We start from the raw sequence: 19,030 nt of genomic DNA on the forward strand, positions 1-19,030 counted from the left end.
GGGTTGCAAACTACTCAAAAAGCAGTTCTGGGAGGAGGATGTAGTGTAGGAAGGCTTCCCTCTACACTTGTTTTTATAATTCCCCCCAAATCGGTGCGATCTTGGAAAGATGCCACATTTGTTGTGTGCAAAGGATACATCAACCTGGCATGTTGTGAACTAACCCAGAAATCATGATAGTGTCATTCTCTGAGCGTGCTGGAATAAGAAGCTGGGAAATTTAGAAGTACCAATTGCAGGGGCCATTATTTTAGTACAGAAAGTGTGGAATATGCACTTTCTGTGGCATAGGAAAACATGACTACTGTGCTGAGCTATAATTGTGAGTTTAAGGGTGTCACGCAGGAGCAAACATTACAAGGTAGTGTGTCTCAATGACTTTCTTTTTACTTGCAGCCACGACCCAGTTTAAAAACAAACACCCCCCCCCCCCCCCCCCCCCCCCCCCCCCCAAAGAAACTCCCCAGAAATCCTGTCTGGAAGTCCGGTACCAGAGGAACGTTTCCTCAGTGCTAATACTTGAGGCAATTCAGTTTTTATTTCCAAGGTCAAGAGAAAGACTGTTGCCATGAATGTGTTCCCACGCGCAGCGCTGGTTGAAGTGGAGGTACCCTTGTTGTCCTCAGATTTCTTTTGGGAGAAACTTGGCAGCCAAAATCTGTAAATCTTATCAGGACGTGTGCGCGCTAGCAGTCCTGCAGTGTGGAGAAGAGCAGTCCATCGTCTTGAATTTAATTAGCTGACTTTTTGATGGGTGAAAGAAAGAGCAAGAGGTGAGTCAGGAGATAAATTCCTGCAAGAGCATAGAGGAAATTATTCTTAATTCTTTGCCTTGTCAGGGACGCATGATCGTGACCCAGCAACGGCAGTTGCATTGGTTGCCCTTTGCTTCTGCGGAAACGGCAGCAGAAATGGAATCCCAGTGAGGTGTCTCTGATGGCTCAGCGGAGGTAGAAAGAGGCAGAGTTAGTTCAAGAAACGTGTATGTGTCAGGAGAAGGGTTTTCTTTGATGCATGATGGTGTATCTGATATTCCAGGATAGTCCCCAAAAATATTTAAAAAAAAAAATAAAACCGCACCGACATCAATTAATTCTGTGTATGGGAGAGGGAGCCTGTGTTAGACCCATACGTACAGAAATACATAGGGTGGTTGGGATCGTACAGAAGTCTTTCAAAGCTGAGCTCACCCACCTGGGTGGGCATGGTGGCTGTCCTGGCAGGCTGAGCAGAGGAGAGACTGAAATGTTGTCTTGCCTGGGGTCTTCCCTGGGTCTTCTGGGTCTTTTCAATTCATCCGTGAAGAGAGCAGCTGTTCTTATCAACTTCGCTTTGTATTGCTAAACAGGGGTAGATGTTTAAGGACAAATAAACACTGAGGAAAAACAAGCAGCAAGTTGTTGAATGGTTAAAGCTAACTAGAAACCAAGTTCTCGTATTTTTCAGGGATTATTTTCTTCTCTGAGTTTCATAGAAAACTCACATTGAAAGAGCTTTTTGCAAAGGATGCTCTATATTTGTACTCCTGTAATTAGCTGAAGGCCAGTTAGACTGGAAACTGTCTGCTTGGGGGCTGCTGCCAGGCATGGACAGCCTCAGTGTTACAGTTCCTCCCTAATGTAATTATCTCTGGCCACAGTTATTTGCTGGTGAAAAGTTCCGCTTACACTGATTTGACCGAGACCTTGTTGGAAAACAATGGTGAGAGAATTAAACTCTGACCAATATCAGAACTCAGGTTCTGTAATTATTTCCTTTAATCTGAGCGATGATAAGATCTTCATCATTTGTGGAACTTGCAGGATTACTTAATGTAATTTAAAATTGTATATGCTCATATATGTGTGCATATATATGTGTGAAATAGAAGATCCGTAATGATTCTGCTGGAAAATGTAGAATTTATTTGTCATGAATAAAATGCTGCTTCTCCTCCAGGAAAATATGAATCCCAGTCCTGCAGCAGGACGAATGCCTATGTATGTGCAGAACTCCCTGGAGAACTGGGTGTTCTCCAGACCAGTCTCTGCTTGGCCACTAATCGGTCACCGTATGAGCGTATGGCTACGATGTCCTTACGTGTTAGCCACACCGCCCTAGTGACCGGGGTGGGGACAGCGTGGCAGACGTAGGTCTGAGAGCAGAAGCATTTACTCCTACGTTACTCATCAGCTCTCCCTCCTGCTCCGCTGCAGATATAATTGCAGATGTGTTTGCAACTCTCAGAATTAAGTTTTCCCATACTCTCATATCAGCTCTTAATTCTACTAATTGCAAATGAAGTGACCGGGAGTCTCGGTGGTATTGCCGTGATGAATGCACTGCCCTATGGCAATAATTCTCCTTGATGCAGAGCTGAGAGTATTGTGCTGCAGGTAATGTGGGATTTGTCGTGTCCTTTTCCAACTGGAGCTTAGGTGATACTCAGTCTACTAATAAATTTATTATTGTGCCAGCTTTTTAAAATTTTTTTGAAAGTGCAGTATTCTTTGGGGGAAGTGGGGAATGGGAAATGTTGTACAACAAGTTTTCATTAAATAAACATTCAGGATATTGATTACATTCTTCATTTTGGGTCCCAGCTGAGGCAAATGCCAGGTCCCTAATACAGGAGGCCTTCAGGTGGAAGCTGTGTGATGCTGAGCTGCACGAGGGGCTTGCCCGGGTAAGGGCTGTTTGAAATCAGTTGTGACATTCCTCATTCGATCTGTGTTGTGCAAACCGCTACTGAGCAAGCACGGGTCCTCCTGTGGAAATTTTTGAAAATATTTAGCTAAAACTCTTAAATATCTTCTTTTTAGTATTTTTTTTAATTTATTTTTTAAATAGCATTATGGCTATATGTTACCTTCAGTAGCCTTAGTAGGTGAGTGATAGCAGGCAGAGGTCCACCGTTTAAAAGGTTCCTGTAAGTATTTCCTACCTACTTTCACTTTATGCAGATGGTAGCGTCTGTGGTGTACTCCCCTCTTCTGAGCTGGCCCTGAGCTCACCTCGCCTAGCAAGAGAAGGATGAAATCAACTTTTTTTTTTTTCCTCCTCGGTTGGACTGATTTGTGCCACGTTGCTTGATATTCGCCCATATGTCTGTGACTTAAACTGCGATTCCGGAGCTCAGGAAGCCGCCTTGATTGATAGCACTAACATAAGAAGGCACCGAGCTAATTAAATCACACCACCGCTTCCCAACACTACTGTCACAGCCTGACCTAATTTTGACACTACAAGGCTTATCAGCAGAGTATCTATTGAGTTAGGGGAACCATGATGCTGTTTCTAGGAACAGATAGATTTATTTATTTTTTTTTTTCCCCTTACAACTCATTACACTGCTGTTTATTGTTCCTCCTGCTGGGCAAGTATTAAAAACTTGTGATCTATGGCATATGGTCTCTTGTGTGTCAGGATCTATTTCTGGAATGGCAGATATGCTGCGGTTTGGAGAGGGATGGGGAAGAGGCAGCAATAACTCTTCAGACATTAGATTCTTGTCTCTTTTAAGGCCTTCTTTCTTATTTAAAGTGATTTGGAATTATGAAGTGGTCACTGTTGCATCTCGTAAGCAGGCATCTTCTGCTCCCGCTAATTGCAGTGACCTGCTGGAGGCTGCCTGAAGCTGACAGAGCCCCCGGTTTGTACTGGTGAAGCATGAGAACAAGCTCTTGCAAAGGTTTTGTGCAATTTCTTTGTTGTTGTTGGTCTCATAGGTGCAAGTCCAGGCGTGTAGATCCAGGATGAATCATTACATATCAAAAGATGGAGGTGGTTGGGGGTGTGTGGAAAAGGAGGAGAAAGGCTTCACCTTCTAGCTGTCACTGGAAGACTGAGAAGCTGAGGGTGCTTATTGTGGAGGTTCAACCCTCTTATCAAAAAAATAATTTACCTTTTGATATGTTTTTTTATCAGATGGTGTCACAAAGTCACATGTAAACAAATATCTCGTGCCCTAGAAACTTCTGAGATTAATTTAGAAATAATGAACAAATACTTTTGAGATTTTGTGCATCTTCTGTTTTGAGCAGTTAGGAAACAGTACAATCACATCGACTAAGACCTTTTTTTCAGTAAGAGCTGAAATGGTCATTTATTAATAAGATTACAGCAGCTGAGCTTTTATAGAAAAATACCAATTATTGTAAACGTTGTGATTAAGGTCAAGAGAGTTACCAGCACATTAAACAGAAAGGCAGACTGGAGCGTTCCACCAGTTGTCCAAGGTCTCTTATTTGCAGCACAGCTACACAAACATCCTGTCAGTCATGAAGCATCTCTTTGCTGAGTATTATGCTAACTCTCACTTGTTTATTTGCTTTTTCTGGGTGACCAGCTTGGTTTGAAAAAAACCTCTTTTTCTACTGACTCCTGCACTGCTTTAGAAAATACATTTTATTCTGCGTGTTTGCTTTCAAAGGTAGCTAGCGTTTATCACAGCACCTGTTTTTTTCTTTGTCTTTTTTTATTAGGAGTGTCTAGATACCTGCATACATATTCAGCGTTGGACATTTCTAATTTTGCCTCCACAGAAAATTTATTACTTTTTATTTTTTTTGCTGTCTAGGGAACTTGTTGCAAGTTGAAACCAAATCACTTGTGTGGGCGTGTATGTGTGTGCAAGAGACAGAGAAGGGAAAGAAATTGAAATTGCTGGAAAAGAGCAGCCAATAAAGGGGACCTATGTAACGTCAATAAATAATGAGATCTGGTGAAAGGTCAGGCTGGCACCATTTTTCATCTGAAAGAAGAAATCTCATGGCGCCACACGAGGTCTTTGCAGCAGAAGCTAGGCAGGGTTGTTCTTGGTTTTGTTGTTACGGCCTTTCCTTCTGACCTGACACTTAGCTTTCCATGCGTCGTGTGTGCGCATTGCTGGGAACAGCACCGTGATGGATTCTTTCATGCAATATTTACTGTGTATAATCACAAGACAAATTCTTCTAAAGTGCCACAAACCAAATAAATGCTGAGTATATATTACTTTAATGTCTTGTCTGGTGTTAAATCCTTGGAGGCATATTTCAGAAGTAGCTGTAACAAATATTCCTGCAGTAGAGAGGGAGGTGACATTTCATAATTATGCAATGTCTTCTGAACCATAAGACTTTAAAACTTAAAGTAGTAAGAATATTTTTTATTTTTCTTTATTTGTTTGATCTCCTCTTAAAGCAGTGTATTCTTTTGCTATAATAATACACAGGGGGGGTGTTTTTTCTTTTCTGTATTGCCTTCCAAAACCTAATGGATATGGAGCAGTGGCATAGACACTAAAATGAAGGACACTTCTAATGTAATTTGGAGTTATATGAATATAATATGAATGAAAATGTAATATTAATGTAATATGGATTTAAAAGGCAGCAGGATGTTGGCATAATGTTGCTGACTCTTCTAATTTTATCAGAAGTCTCATGATCTATGCTGAACCTTGTTTTACCTTTCTGTTCCACAGCACTGCTTTAGCATTTCAGTATTTTATTATCTGTATTGTGGGAGATTCTAAAAGCCTCAATCGTGGCCCAGAGCCCTGTTGTACAGTGGCTGCACGTGGCAGAACAAGGAGGATGCTCCGTGGCCCTGGACATTGAACCCTTGAGGCGTGTGGAGGGGAAGCAGCTCTCCTAGCCCAGGGAAAGCCGCAGTACGCTGAGCATTAGTGTTGCTGTTCTCCTTAGAAAAAATAATAACAATTAAGAATTAACATTCTTTAAGGTCAGTATGTGACACATGGGACTGACTCGTAAACAAGGACATCTGTCCTTGCAGGAGGGACAGTGAGCTCCATGGGAAGAGCAGCCTGGATCTACACTACAAAAAGGTGGATAGGTTTGATTTGTTTCTTTTAAACAGTAAATAGCATCTTTAGCCTTGCAAAGTGCCAGCTGTGTACTTGTACGGGGTGGGTGCTGGGACTGCCAAACAGTTCTCCTGAGCCGTAGGGTAGCAAAGCTGAGGCAGCTCCTGTGTAGGGAGGCGGGTAGATATACTTGTCTGACTAAATGTGGCCATAGGCTGAGCACTGTGGATGTATTGAGTCATTGTGTTGTGCTCGGAAGTAACTGATGCTAAGGAGCGATTTTTGCTGGCCTTATAAAACTGCCAAGAGCAGGGGCGCGTTGGTCTTTCACCTATATTCATCTTTGTTAAGTAGGGGCTGCCTGCGGAAGAGCCGAGGGGGCGAGCTGGTGGGTCTGTGACACTTGGCGCGGGGTGGCTCGAGGAGCAGAACTTGCTGGAGGCTTTGCTAAAGTTCAGGAGTTCAATGCTGAGGCTGGAGCTGCTGGGCCACCCCCACCTGATGGGAGGCTGTAAGCTCGGGGGGGCCTTTTTGCTCTTGTGCCTGCTTGGTTAATCTTGAGTGGCCCCACCAAGCTGTTGCTCTGCTGATCCTGGTGGTCCTCTAGACCTCTGTCACCTTCTGCCATTAGATCTGTGAGCACACCAGGAGTGCAGGAAACATCCATTCCCTGCCCGAGCTCTTCTGCTGGTGCTCTGCAGAGAGGCTCCACCGCCGCCAGGTTTCTTAAACACTTGCTGAAGAGGTTAACCTAGGCCAAGCACATTGAAAAATGATCTAAATATAGTAGACTGAGATGGACAGTGGCAATGCAAGGTAGCTGGGAATATCAGGCTTAGTCATTACAGCCTGAAATAATTATTCTCTTCCTGTTCATTTGATTGACCTGACACTGTCCTGTTCAGGGTCCTTTGCTTGAGTCTCATTTTCTTCAGCCTCTGGAGAGCAAGGGTCAGAAATTTGAATTATTAGCAGGCTTGTATCAATTCTAGGCATTGTGCAGCACTTGATAACAGAACGGGCTGTGTCAGCTGGGCGCCGTGTGCGGGTCGGACCCGTAATGGCATGTTTGATGGGGAACTTCTGCAGGGGTGCCAGAACAATGCACCCCAGGAATCCCACTGGCGCTTGACGTGGGCGTTAGCCAAGCAATTACAAATCGATCAAAGCAGCAGTAGACTGGCGACGTGCAGCACAGAGCCCCGAAAAGGGAGCTGCAGTCTTGGGGGGCTGGTTGTTGCTGTTGCAGGGGATGTGGGGGGAGCACACGGACGATGTCCCAGCTCTTGTCCACGGGGAATGGCGCTGGGAGCTCGATGGCTTCAAGCCCTGTTGGGCTCAGCTCTAATTGTTCTGCTTGCTGGTTGTGGTTTAAGACTTCAGTTAGGACTTTATGGCATATCCACTTCTACTGAACAGGAACAGCGCACTGACGAGCAGAGAGGGTGAAATAGTGAGTCTTTAAAACTCACCAGAATTACATTTTATCTCTTCTGCTGTTTACTTTATGTTATTTTATTTGGCAGTAGGACTGTAACTCAACTTTCTTATCCTATCGATCCACTCTCTGAAAATTTTAATAGTTGTGAATTTCGCAGTTCAGAAGTAAAGAAAATCGTAGAGCCGGGAACATGCTTTGGAGACTTGCTGAAACAGAGCTGTAATTTGTACGTGTGGTATTAGCAACAGTATTGCAATTTTCCTGCCTGTACAACATGTAAAACAGCATAACTTCCTGTTGTTCAGGTTGCATATACAAGAAAAGTAAAGTAAGGGTTCTGCTTGAACTTAACCTCTGGTCCGAATTCTGATCCCTCTGACAGCAACAGGGTTTTGGTATCGGCTTTGAAAGGAAGCAGCATCAGTCCCTCTGTTTCTCCTGCTTAATTTTAATGGTTTAATTAAGGCTTCTCATTTGCATAACGAACATGATAGTGCATTTAGAAAGATATATAATAAAAAAGAACAATAATGCAGAGTTCATTTGGAAACGGAAACAAAAATAACCAGAATGCAAATGAGTTTGTGAAGGTTTTGTTCAGGGCATTGCTAGGTATTAATAAACACTGTGGCAACCCCTTCTGGTGCCAGATATGCACATGCTGAGTAAGCAAAGGCATCCTCCGTGGTGAAAATACCCCCCTCTGGCCTCGGTTCTCCCAGCTGGGGTGTGCCGGGATCCCAGGCTGCTGCGGAGCAGACCCCGGGGGTGCGGGCGATGGTGCTCACCTGGTTTCTCTCTCTGGGTCTTGCAGCCCCCCCAACCGTGCGGATCGTGCACTCGGGCCTGGCGTGCAACATCGAGGAGGAGCGCTACTCGGAGAGGGTCTACACCATCCGTGAGGGAGAGACACTGGAGCTGACCTGCCTGGTCACCGGCCATCCTCGGCCACAGGTGAGCCCCCGCCGTGCCCGGTGGCAGCCCCGCTGCTGGTCACCGCGCCTCTACAAGTTTAGTCTTCTGCTGAGGACTAGAGTGGTGCAGGGTGGTAGAGATCAATGCAACAGAACCCTGGAAATGGGAGGTGGGGGGACAGGGGCATGTTTTGTCCAGGCTGTCAGTTTGATATTCACAGAATCCCAGAATCATCTGGGTTGGAAAAGACCTTGAAGCTCCTGCAGTCCAACCATTAACCTCACACTGACCGTTCTCAACTCCACCAGATCCCTCAGCGCTGGGTCAACCCGACTCTTCAACCCCTCCAGGGATGGGGACTCCCCCCCTGCCCTGGGCAGCCCATTCCAACACCCAACAACCCCTTCTGCAAAGAAATCCTTCCCAATATTGGGGTGTTGCAGAACCCCATCAACTGCAGAAAAGATTATGACGTTTTTTGAATGACTGGCTAGGAACGTGGCATTAAAAGCAGCAAATCTCTATTGTACTTTAACATGGGGTCCTGATGTGAGTGTTTGAGATCCACAGAGGTTGGTAGAAGGAAAGGAAAAACAAAGGACAGAGACAACCGAAAGCGGACAGTATGCACCAGAGTGAACGGCTGGAGAAGGGAGCACATGAGAACTCGGGGGAGTCTCACTGTGCACCTGGGTCTTGGGTGCTGTTGGAACCACAGCATTGCAGCGCTGCGGAAAACGAAAGTTAAACAGAAAAAACCTGCCTTTTTCCAGGTCTAACTCTATTTTATAGCATCACATTCAAAGCCAAAGCCTCTTGTCAACCTCTGCTACAGCCATGTCCCCCGTCACCCCCCGCTTTGCCCAGGGTACCCTGTTAACAGGTTATTTTAGATCAGGAACTTTTAAGACCCCTGCAAGTGTAATGCTTTATTCTTCTCCTGCTCTGCTTTTCCATTTCCACTTTTTCCTTTGCTTGTTGCACCAAGGCTGCTCTCTGTTCCCTCTTCTGCCATTGCCACTTTGCCTTCTGCCGTGTCCCCTCATCTTGCTCTGCTGGGAAACAAGCTGAGTAGTGAGAGCTGAGGGTCTGTCTGTAATCAGCTGAGATTACCACCCCTCACAGTGAGCATATTTGTATGTGATTTTGAATGCTAGATTACCTTGTAAGGATTTTTTTTTTTTGCAAGGTGGTGAATTAAACACCTCCCTCTTGCAACCACATAGGACAGGTGGGATCTGGGGAAGGGGTGTTCACTGGAGATCCCAAGTCTGCAGATGAGTGATGTCCTTCCAGGAATAAGAAATGTGTTGATTCTCTGCTGTTTATTCCGTAGCTGCTTCCAATTTAATGAGAAGATTTAAAAATAAAAGTTGAAGTTTAGCCTGTGCTGGTTGCAGGGAAGGTGTAGGTCAGGCTGTGTCTTAGAAAACTCTAACTGCACACAGCTTCACCCTCTCAGATGCAGTCACACATTAAAGCCATGTTATAAAACATTTTTCTTTTAAATTAAGCACTCTCTGGCCTTTGCCATGTGAAGGAGAAAGAAGAGAGAAAAAAAAAAAAGCTTAAGAACACCCAGACTGGGCTAAGTATCCAGATATTTTGTTAACACCCCAAATAAGAACAGTGATGTTTTAATATCAGTTCTGTTATTATGAAGTTTAATATTCAGTGCCTCACAAGGTATGAAAAGTATTTATTCCCCTGCTATTGTGTTCTCTCCCCTTGCCCTCTTTGCTCTGGCATTGCTCACGCCGTGGTAGACTGGTGGCTCATTGAACATTGTCTGTGGACGTGCAGGGAAGATGCTGGTGGCTCCTCGTTGGAAGAGCCAAGTGAGAGACCCTGGATTGATACAGACCTCGTTGACAAAAGTTGATAATAACATTTTAATGTAGCACCGACTGAGGCAGGAAGGGAGCACCTCCTGCCTTGAGGACACCCTGATGCTTTTTAGGGGATTTGTTACGGCACCAGGTGCTGTTCAGAGTGAGGGAGATGGATCTGCCCCAGGGTGGCTGCCTTCTCCAGCCACCTCTGAAACCAGTCCATGTCTCTCAGCGCCTGTTAGTAATGTTGGATTAATTCCATCTTCCCAAACTTTTCTTATCCAGGCTTATTTAATGACTTTTCAAGACCCAAAGCAGCTGGCTCTGGATGCAGCAGCTCTTGGCATGCTGTGTGTTTGGGTGGAAGTAAATAGCATGTTCGTGCACAGGCAGAAAAGAGTAGGATGAAGGTAGACTAAACACTTCCAGTGAGCTTCCTTGGAGAATGTTTTGTTCTCAAACCATCTCCTCCATCTGCTCCAACAAAGCTGACCAGCAGCTTGTGAGGTTTGGTGCGGCTGAAATCAAAGATCCCTCTCAAACCTGCCTGCCTGGAGGCCTGAGGCAGCTTCAAAGTGAGCAGGGCTGTCACCTGTCGGGAAATGCTTTGGACCAGCTATGAAAGGTGCATCTCAAGCAGTAACAAAGCTTATGATGCTGCTGAATCAAAAAAAAAAAAAAAAAAGGCTGTTCAACCAAAACATCTTATCAAGAAAGCAACCACACGGCTGCTTTTTTCATAAAAATCTCTATTTTCGCATCAGGGATTCAGGGTGGAAAATTGATTTCTCTTCATTTTACCTGTTTATAGATTTTTTTTTTTTGTCAGCCAGCACCTCGGTCTGCGCTCTCGCGCTCGCTTTCGTGTTACAGCTCTCTGAGACTCGCAATATTTTTTGCAGATTAATTGCCTGTGAGCAGGGGGATAGTTTTGGTAGTCTCAGATGGGTGATTCTGCAGCGAAATACAGGAGGCTTGGCAGGGCTGCGTTTGAACATTAGCCTTTTTATCACCTTCCTATTAAATTTCCATTCAATTTTAGTGCTCTGGAAAGTTTGGTTTTTTTTTAAAAAAAAAAAAAGCCTAAGACACCATAACTTTTTGCATTGCCATATTTAAACTCTGGCATGCAACTCTGTGGGAGCCACAGCCCCTTGGACTCGTTGCCCGTGGAATTTGGCTTCTTTTAAACAAGACTGCTGTGAATGGCACCACCGCTTGTGTTGATTTTGTCAGTGGGGCTGTTGGGGAGAAGCACCGGTCAGGGTCAGGCTGGAGATCTGGGTGGATGTAAAATCAGTGAGCTGGTGCTCACTCTTTGTAGCTGTCAGAGAACTACTCACCAATAATTACTCTTGGGTATTTTAAATACAGGTAGTGTAAGGTTTTTATTTTGCTTGGATACATTCTGCTTTATGGGCCTGGTTCTTTAGCAGGAGGTCTGCAGTGTGTTTTTTGTTGTGACCAAGAGACAGTGCCTGGCTGGAAGGGGTGATACAGCATTTATTTTTAAGCCTGCCTTACTTTATATGTGCAGAATTTATATGTGAAACTTGATAATATATTGTTGGATTCTCATGTTCAGACAGCCTTCAATATGAGTTGGGTTTGAGGGGAAATATCTGGCAAGATGTTTCGTATTCTCCTTGCGTATGCAAGTGGTGAAAATACATTTTTATTTTTCTTTTTTCTGCAAGAGACTCCCATCCACATTTTGTGGTAATTGCCAGTCATCTTAGTACTTCAATTTTTTACCAATTTTGCACAGAAGGTTATCATATTTGGTTTGCAAATCGTATGGAAATTATTTTCAAAATGATATTTTATCAGACCCCAGGAAGCGAGTTTATAAAATACATAATTATGTATCTATTCTAAGAATGCTATTCAAGTTGCATGTGTTTCTCAAACTTTTTCAATTATTTTTGGCATACATAGAAACACCTTTTGTTTTAGACTCTGTAAGAAGTAAACCCTGCACTAAGCACTTATAAAATCCCCCATCGGTGTTCGCTGTATTCCCCCCCAAGTCAGGAGTGGGCAGAAAACACCCATTAACCAAGGAGAAAAGGAAGTGGTGAAAGCGTGCTGCGAGTCGGTTGATGGGACCATCCATCCTGCATCCTTCCTTCCAAGATGTGGCCTTTGCCGATGCTGGGTGGCTTGGACCCTTCCACCTTGCAAAAGCCCTTCAGTCTCCCGAGCTGTTGGTGGGATTGTGTTTTGGCTCTCGGAGGCTGTATCGTCTTCATTTCTCCCACCAAGTAGCCACGACGTGTTGGGGTAACGACTGCCGGGTGGTGCTGGCCACCGAAATACAGAGTGGGCAGCACCAGGGTTGGGAGTCTTTGCAAGGTTTTACCAGGTTGCTTGGATTAATGAATGGCCATAGTCTGCTTTATTTTTTTTTTTTTAATACTATGACTCTGGGATATATATAGATCCCTTATTTTCCGCAGTAAACTCAAGTTTTGGCCAACTGCTGCCCTGTGCTTCAGCAGCAACTAGATAAGGGACCATTTCTTGCCTGGAAGAAAAGCGCCCAGATGTCTTGTGGAGTAGAAATGCCACGCTGCCACAACAGTGGCTCATGGAGGGGGATGAGGATGTTAGCACCGGGCCAGGCAGGGAAATGATGCATCTCTGCACCAAGAGCAAACTGCTTTCTGCACGTGCTGTCCGTTCCCCCGCCTTGTGTCTCTGCTCACTGTTACTGCTTTGGCCGTTGCACGTGACGGCGTTAAAGCTAAACAGAGGCTGCCAAGTTCTGCCCGTAAGCGCATGTGCGGTCCCCACTGCGTGGAGGCAAGAGTTGGATTTTGGGCTTCAGTCTTCACAAACATCGTGCTGGTTCGTTAACGGAGCGTCTGCTTCCGTTCCGGCTCAGCGAGGTGTGGGAGCCAGGCGGCAGCGCTCAAGTAAAAACATCATTCAAAATGTAAGGCTAGTGTTAGTAACAAGCTTTATTTAGTGTCTTTACAGCAAAACTGTGGAAGTACCTTCTGCAAGCCTTCAGTTTTGGGAATAGCATTTAAGAGCGGGTGCAAGTGCTAAAGCAGAAAGCTCTCTTCCTGATTTGCAAGCTGAGTTTAGTAATTGAGCACCTTAATAGCTAGGGGTTTGGAGCTACAGTTAATTACACCTACAGAATTAAAGTCTCTTTAAAATCATGCACTCTACTTAACAAAGAATTTTTTTCCTGGTTTGGGGGCTAATTAGCATTCACCTGCTTTCCTGATTCTGAGCTCACAGTAGGGTCTCCACAACTATTGAGAGGCAGTTCAAAAGCCAGGTAGGTAGAGGAAAATCTCCTGTGAACTTTCCTCCTCTGGGTCCTCTGAAGGTCTCAGCCAGATGGCAGGCAAGCATGTGCCAGACCTAGCGATGGGCTGGAGAAGATGCCAGCGCTACGGGACGGGTCAGCTTAAGAAGCTGAGCCTAGAGAAGGACCAAGCTGAGCCCTCTGGCTGCCTGTAGAGGACATCAGGTCTTGTCTGATGTTTGTCCAGTCATTGCCTAAAAAGATCACAGTGTCTCTGTGGCTTAGAGCGGTGCCTACGAGTCAGCCTCAGACCATTTCTGTGAATTACTGTGAGTGGAGATGGTCCTCAGGGCATCTCCAAAGGCTCCTCTATGTGCTCTGCCACTGTAAGCACCTTTCTCTTTGATCCTCACCATCCCATGGACTATCCCCAAGGAGAGGAGACTTTGCTGGTGCTCTATTCACCCTCCTGTGCTGCAGCACTGCTGTTACCAGCACAGTGTCTATGTGGTGTTCCTTTCTACCACATTAAAAGTTCCCCTGGGATATAAAGAGAGAAAATGATCTCTCTCAGAAGTTTGCAGATGTGTCCTTCTCCTTTGCTTTGCAAGGTGGCTCCTGAATATCCAATTTTTGTATCTAGGACATATTTACACATAAGTATGGCTTTGTGTGCACATTAACGCCTGCAACTGAGTGCTTGTAGATCTGAAAACCCTTCCTGGGGAAAAGGGCAGGACTGAGACCCCTGGAACACATGTGCTTATCAACTTCTCAAAGGAAAGTCCCTTCTGCTTGTACCACCTGTGTGTTGGTGTTTATTTTACACTCCCTCCCCACGGGCATGAGGAACTGTAGCAGTGGGGAATTGGACCAGACAAGGTGGGACCTGTATTTTCTCCTCCTTCCTTCACAGGTTGGAAAAGGCAAAGAGAAAGTGCTGCTTATGGGGTTTCTGCCCAAAGAGTACTCTCAGGGCTTTAAAAAACAAGGCTGGCGGGGCTGGTGTGGGTGTGCACGCCGTGGTACCAGGACACACTGCTGTGGTTTAACCTTCCCATGATGTGCGGCTGCCCGTGATGGGTGTCTGCTGCAGGTGGAAGTTTGGGAGGTGGAATGAATGTTTTCTTTTTTTTTTTCCTCTTTCATGTCAGCACTCTCGTGTGCTTTACCAAAGTGCACGTTTATGCCTTTTTGTCTTTCCAGGCATTGCTTTTAACTTTCTGATCAATTGCTGTAGTTCTGTACCAGGCTGATGACTTGCATGTGCCTCTTTGTGATGTGCTCCAAGTTGTATTGAAGTAACACTGCTCTGCAGGGGCCTCTCTTTGGAAATGGGTCTTCAGATTTACCCTTTCTGGCTTCCCACCACGGGCCACAGAATTCTCCCTAGGGTTAGTTGCAGGCAGGTGGAGATAGGGAAACTCATGTATTCAGAGAGGTGGTTGCACTTTCAAACTGGAAACTGTTTTGAAACTTTGTTTAAAATTTTACAGAAACACAGAATCATCTCGGTTGGAAAAGACCTTGAAGATCCTCCAGTCCAACCACGAACCTCACACTGACCATTCTCAACTCCACCAGATCCCTCAGCGCTGGGTCAACCCGACTCTTCAACCCCTCCAGGGATGGGGACTCCCCCCCTGCCCTGGGCAGCCCATTCCAACGCCCAACAACCCCTTCTGCAAAGAAATCCTTCCTAAGAGCCAGTCTGACCCTGCCCTGGCGCAGCTTGAGGCCATTCCCTCTTGTCCTGGCGCTGGTTCCTTGGCTCGAGAGACTCATCCCCCCTCTCTGCACCCTCCTTTCAGGGAGTTGTAGAGGGCCATGAGGTCTCCCCTCAGCCTCCTCTTCTCCAGACTAAACCCCCCCAGTTCCCTCAGCCGCTCCCCATCAGACCTGTGCTCCAGACCCTGCACCAGCTCCGTTGCCCTTCTCTGGACACGCTCGAGTCATTCAGTGTCCTTTTTGGAGTGTGGGGCCCAAAACTGAACACGGTAATCAACCAAATTTGTTGATGTCTAAGCAATATAAGTGAGGCTTTTGGGGAGAATAATATAAAGCTGCAGTAATTATTGCAAGGGGAGAGAATTGCAAATGTGTGCTGTTGTTCCCCAAAACTTAGCCTCACTCCTAATTATACGGAAAGCTCCGAGCACCGCAACACATCATTGCATGTCTGCTTGTTATCTGTGGAGTGATTGTGTAGCGTTTGATGTATCACTGCTATTCATAATTTGCAGCATTCTTATACACAGCACTCATCACTTGATCTATTAAATGTGCCATTAGTTGCCATAGAAACTAATTTTCCTTGATTAAGTTTTTAAAATGCCACATCCATGCTCAGGTGAGGCTAACGGTGGGTGGGCAAATGCAGCCCTTTTTTCATAAATTACTGCTTTCAGGATTTTGCCCAGAGGTTGGTTTGGATTTTTGAACAAAATTCTGCAAAGCCCCTTGCCGTTTGGGGAGGGGAGCAACGGGACGAGTCCTCCTCGGTGTGTGGCTGGCTGAGCTGAGCCTGCGGCCCGTGTGGCAGTCACTGTGCTGGCTGGGTGTCCCGCAGGGTGAGGGGCTGCTGTGTCACCCTTCAGACCCATCTGTTTTGCAGACGTTAGCCCAGGAACCGAGCGTTGTGCTGTACCTGCGCGTCAGCTCGGCAAGAGACGAGCGAGGAGGTACTAAGGCCACTTATCCCCATGACGTGAATACGTTATTTGCTGGTTTGTGTAGGTAATAGGTGACCTTTTATTTGCACTAGTGAGGCTCTCCTGTGCAGCCTGAAGGGGGATGTAGCTTATGGTAATGTTCCTTGGCTGCTCTAGCCTGTGCTGGGAGGGTCTGGCCGCTGGCAGCAGCGACTGGGTCTGTCCCAAGGTAGGGAGTGACATTTGGGCCCCGGGGGTCGGAGGAGGCAGCAGCATCTTGAAAGAGCTGGGAGTGGCAGGGATTTTATATTCCTTGTTGTCCACTAAAGGCTGAATGCTAAAGACCTTGTTTTATCGGTATAACCTCACCCACGTTATTTTTTTTTTAAATTTTGGATGTTTTTTTCCCCATGTCTTCCACCTCTGTGTGCTGTCAGACCTTGGGTTACATTATCCTACCACGAGCAGTACATTCTGAGATGCAAAATGTGCTGAGTGGAGGGGGGGGATGCCCGAGTCCTCATGCAGTTGCTTCGCTGTGGCAGTGGGGGCAGCTGTGGCAGCGCTCTCTGTTGTCTCCACCAGCATGGCCCGATGCTCTCTGGCAAGTGATGGGGTCCCCACATCTGTCCCCTTGCCCCGACCAAGCTCCAGGAGTCTGGAGAGGCCAGTTGTCAGAGTTGTGTGCTCTCTGCTCACAGCGAGCTCTGGCATTTTGACTACCTTGAGGATGCAACATGCCCCAGTGAGCACTGAGGCTTTCTTCTGCAGAACCATAGCAGGTTCCACCCCCTCACATCCTTCTGCTACTCCTTCTCCTATGCAGCACTATTGGACTGTGTCATTTTATCCCTTTGAAATCAAGGGACTAAGAATCCCAGAATCATCTCAGTTGGAAAAGCCCTTGAAGCTCCTCCAGTCCAACCATGAACCTCACACTGACCGTTCTCAACTCCACCAGATCCCTCAGTGCTGTGTCAACCCGACTCTTCAACCCCTCCAGGGATGGGGAAAAGACGTGCACTTATTGCTGGCTGTGTGTGTAGAGAGTGGCAGATAGCTTGGCTCTCCTGGTAAGCAGTGCATGGGAGGATCTGCATTTGGAAGACCCAAAATTTTCTCCCTGGCTCTGTTATGCTGTGTTTTCTTTCCACTTGTAGGAGTGGAGTGCTGTGCTGATGGCCACTCTGTCAACAAGGAGCTACTCCCCTTGCAGCTGAGAGGCTGCTAGGAGATCCCTTCTGCTTCCCGAGCTCGGTGCTTGCACACCCTGAGCAGAGACAGGATGGCGTGTGTGGCCCTGGGGACACGCACCCTGCCTGTTGGGAGCTGGGAGGGGCTGGAGAGCTGTCTGGAAGAAAAGGATCTGGGGGTTCTAATTGACAAACAGCTGAACATGAGCCAGCAGTGTGCCCGGGTGGCCAAGAAAGCCAACGGCATCCTGGCTTGTATTAGAAATAATGTGACCAGCGGAAGTAGGGAGGTGATAGTCCCCCTGTGCTCTGCACTGGTGAGGCCACACCTGGAGTATTGGGTCCAGTTTTGGGCACCTCAATATGAGAGAGATCTCGAGGTGCTGGAGCAAGTGCAGAGGAAGACAACGAAGCTGGTGAAGAGCCTAGAGAATAAATCCTGTGAGGAGCGATTGAAGGAGCTGGGACTGTTCAGTGTGAGGAGAAGACTGAGGGGAGACCTCATCACTCTCTACAGCTCCCTGAAAGGACATTGTAGAGAGGTTGGTGCTGGTCTCTCCTCACAGGTAATTAGTGACAGAACAAAAGGGAACGGCTTTAAACTGCAACAGGGGAGGTTCAGACTGGGCATTAGGAAAAAAAAAATCCCAGAAGGAGTGGTCAGAGAGTGGAATGGGCTGCCTGGGGAGGTGGTGGAGTCACTATCCCTTTTAAGGGTCATTTGGATGAGATGCTGGGGGATGTGGTGTAGAGAACTTTGTAGAGTTGGGCCGATGGTTGGACTTGATGGTCCCAAGGGTCTTTCCCAACCTGAATGATTCTGTGATTCTATAAGGGGGTGATCACAGTGGTACAGATACTCTCCTTGGCTGTAGGGGACTGTTGGGGATGCTGAGCTCGCTCAAGCTTGGTCGGAGCAACAGGGTACTGAGCACACAGCCTGTCCTACAGAAATGGAGGTGGTGACTGGCAGGGGACATTCTCAGTGTAGGCTTGAGCCCCCAAAGGTGCCTGGGTTGACCCGGGGAAGCCACATCAGGATGGGCTGGAGTTAGCAGGGCTGACCTGTTTTGCACCTGCGTTGTTGCAGCTGTTGTCCACAGTGTGTGGCTGTCAGGGTTCGTATTGCTGATTTATGTTGCAGAAGAAGCAATTGTTTGATTTTAATTATCATCCAGTTCTGAGTGGGATGATGGGGCTTGAATAAACAACTGAAAGAAGCAATAGGCGGGACAGAAAAGCACTGATATCACAGTGAGGAGAAAGCCTTGTGTTGCCTTGCATTTAATTTGTTGGGTTTTGGGTTGTGTTGTGGGTTTTTTTTTTTTCCTTTCCAAAGGAAGCATGCTGAACCTAATGTAGGTGGGGTGGACAAGGCCTGTGTTGAGACGTTGGCCAGCACCTTCCTGTGTGATGGGATGTCTGAGTTCCTCAAACGCAGAGCCTCTTTGGAGAAGCAGAAAGCAACAAAGTTTTCAAATTAGAGAGGAGGATCAATAGGGAGAATGTATGGGTGGATAAAGGGCTGGTACATTTGTCCTTGTCAGGGCAAAACCATGGTGCAGAGAGAGTCTGAAAGGTCAGTCCAGCCCAGCGTAGCCCAAGTCAGCAGCAGCTTTTGCTTGGCCTTCTGAGTTTGCATTTAGAAGTGACAGCAGGGAGGGGAATGAAAAAGACAAAGTAGGACCACTGCTTTCACTTGCTATTGGGATTTTTTTTCTCCTGTCTCAAACAAGTGGTGGGAATAAGCCAAACTTCTAGAATTAATTCAGTTTTTGGTAGGTCCCAGCATGTCCGTGGAGTGGTTAACTGCTCTTCTTTACACAAAGCAGTGCTGTCGTGCTGGGTTAGAGCGTGTTGGGCGCTCGGTTTGCGATGTGCTCATATGGATGAGTGTCTCGGTCCCAAGAAGCCTGGTGCCACTCCAGGAGTCTCTTGCTCGCTT

At 46.5% G+C, this 19,030-nt stretch overlaps 1 protein-coding gene across 1 annotated transcript in view; it reads left to right on the top strand.

The window, feature by feature from the left end:
• The window catches only part of MDGA2 (MAM domain containing glycosylphosphatidylinositol anchor 2), a 392,310-nt gene that overhangs the window by 126,886 nt on the left and 246,394 nt on the right, over positions 1-19,030 (top strand). The window contains exon 2 of the mRNA XM_074821198.1: positions 8,047-8,186. Coding sequence (XP_074677299.1) covers positions 8,047-8,186 — 140 coding nt within the window. The remainder of the gene's footprint in view (positions 1-8,046; positions 8,187-19,030) is intronic.

The sequence above is a fragment of the Strix aluco genome, chromosome 4 (assembly GCF_031877795.1).
Source record: "Strix aluco isolate bStrAlu1 chromosome 4, bStrAlu1.hap1, whole genome shotgun sequence".
NCBI classification, from domain to species: domain Eukaryota; kingdom Metazoa; phylum Chordata; class Aves; order Strigiformes; family Strigidae; genus Strix; species Strix aluco.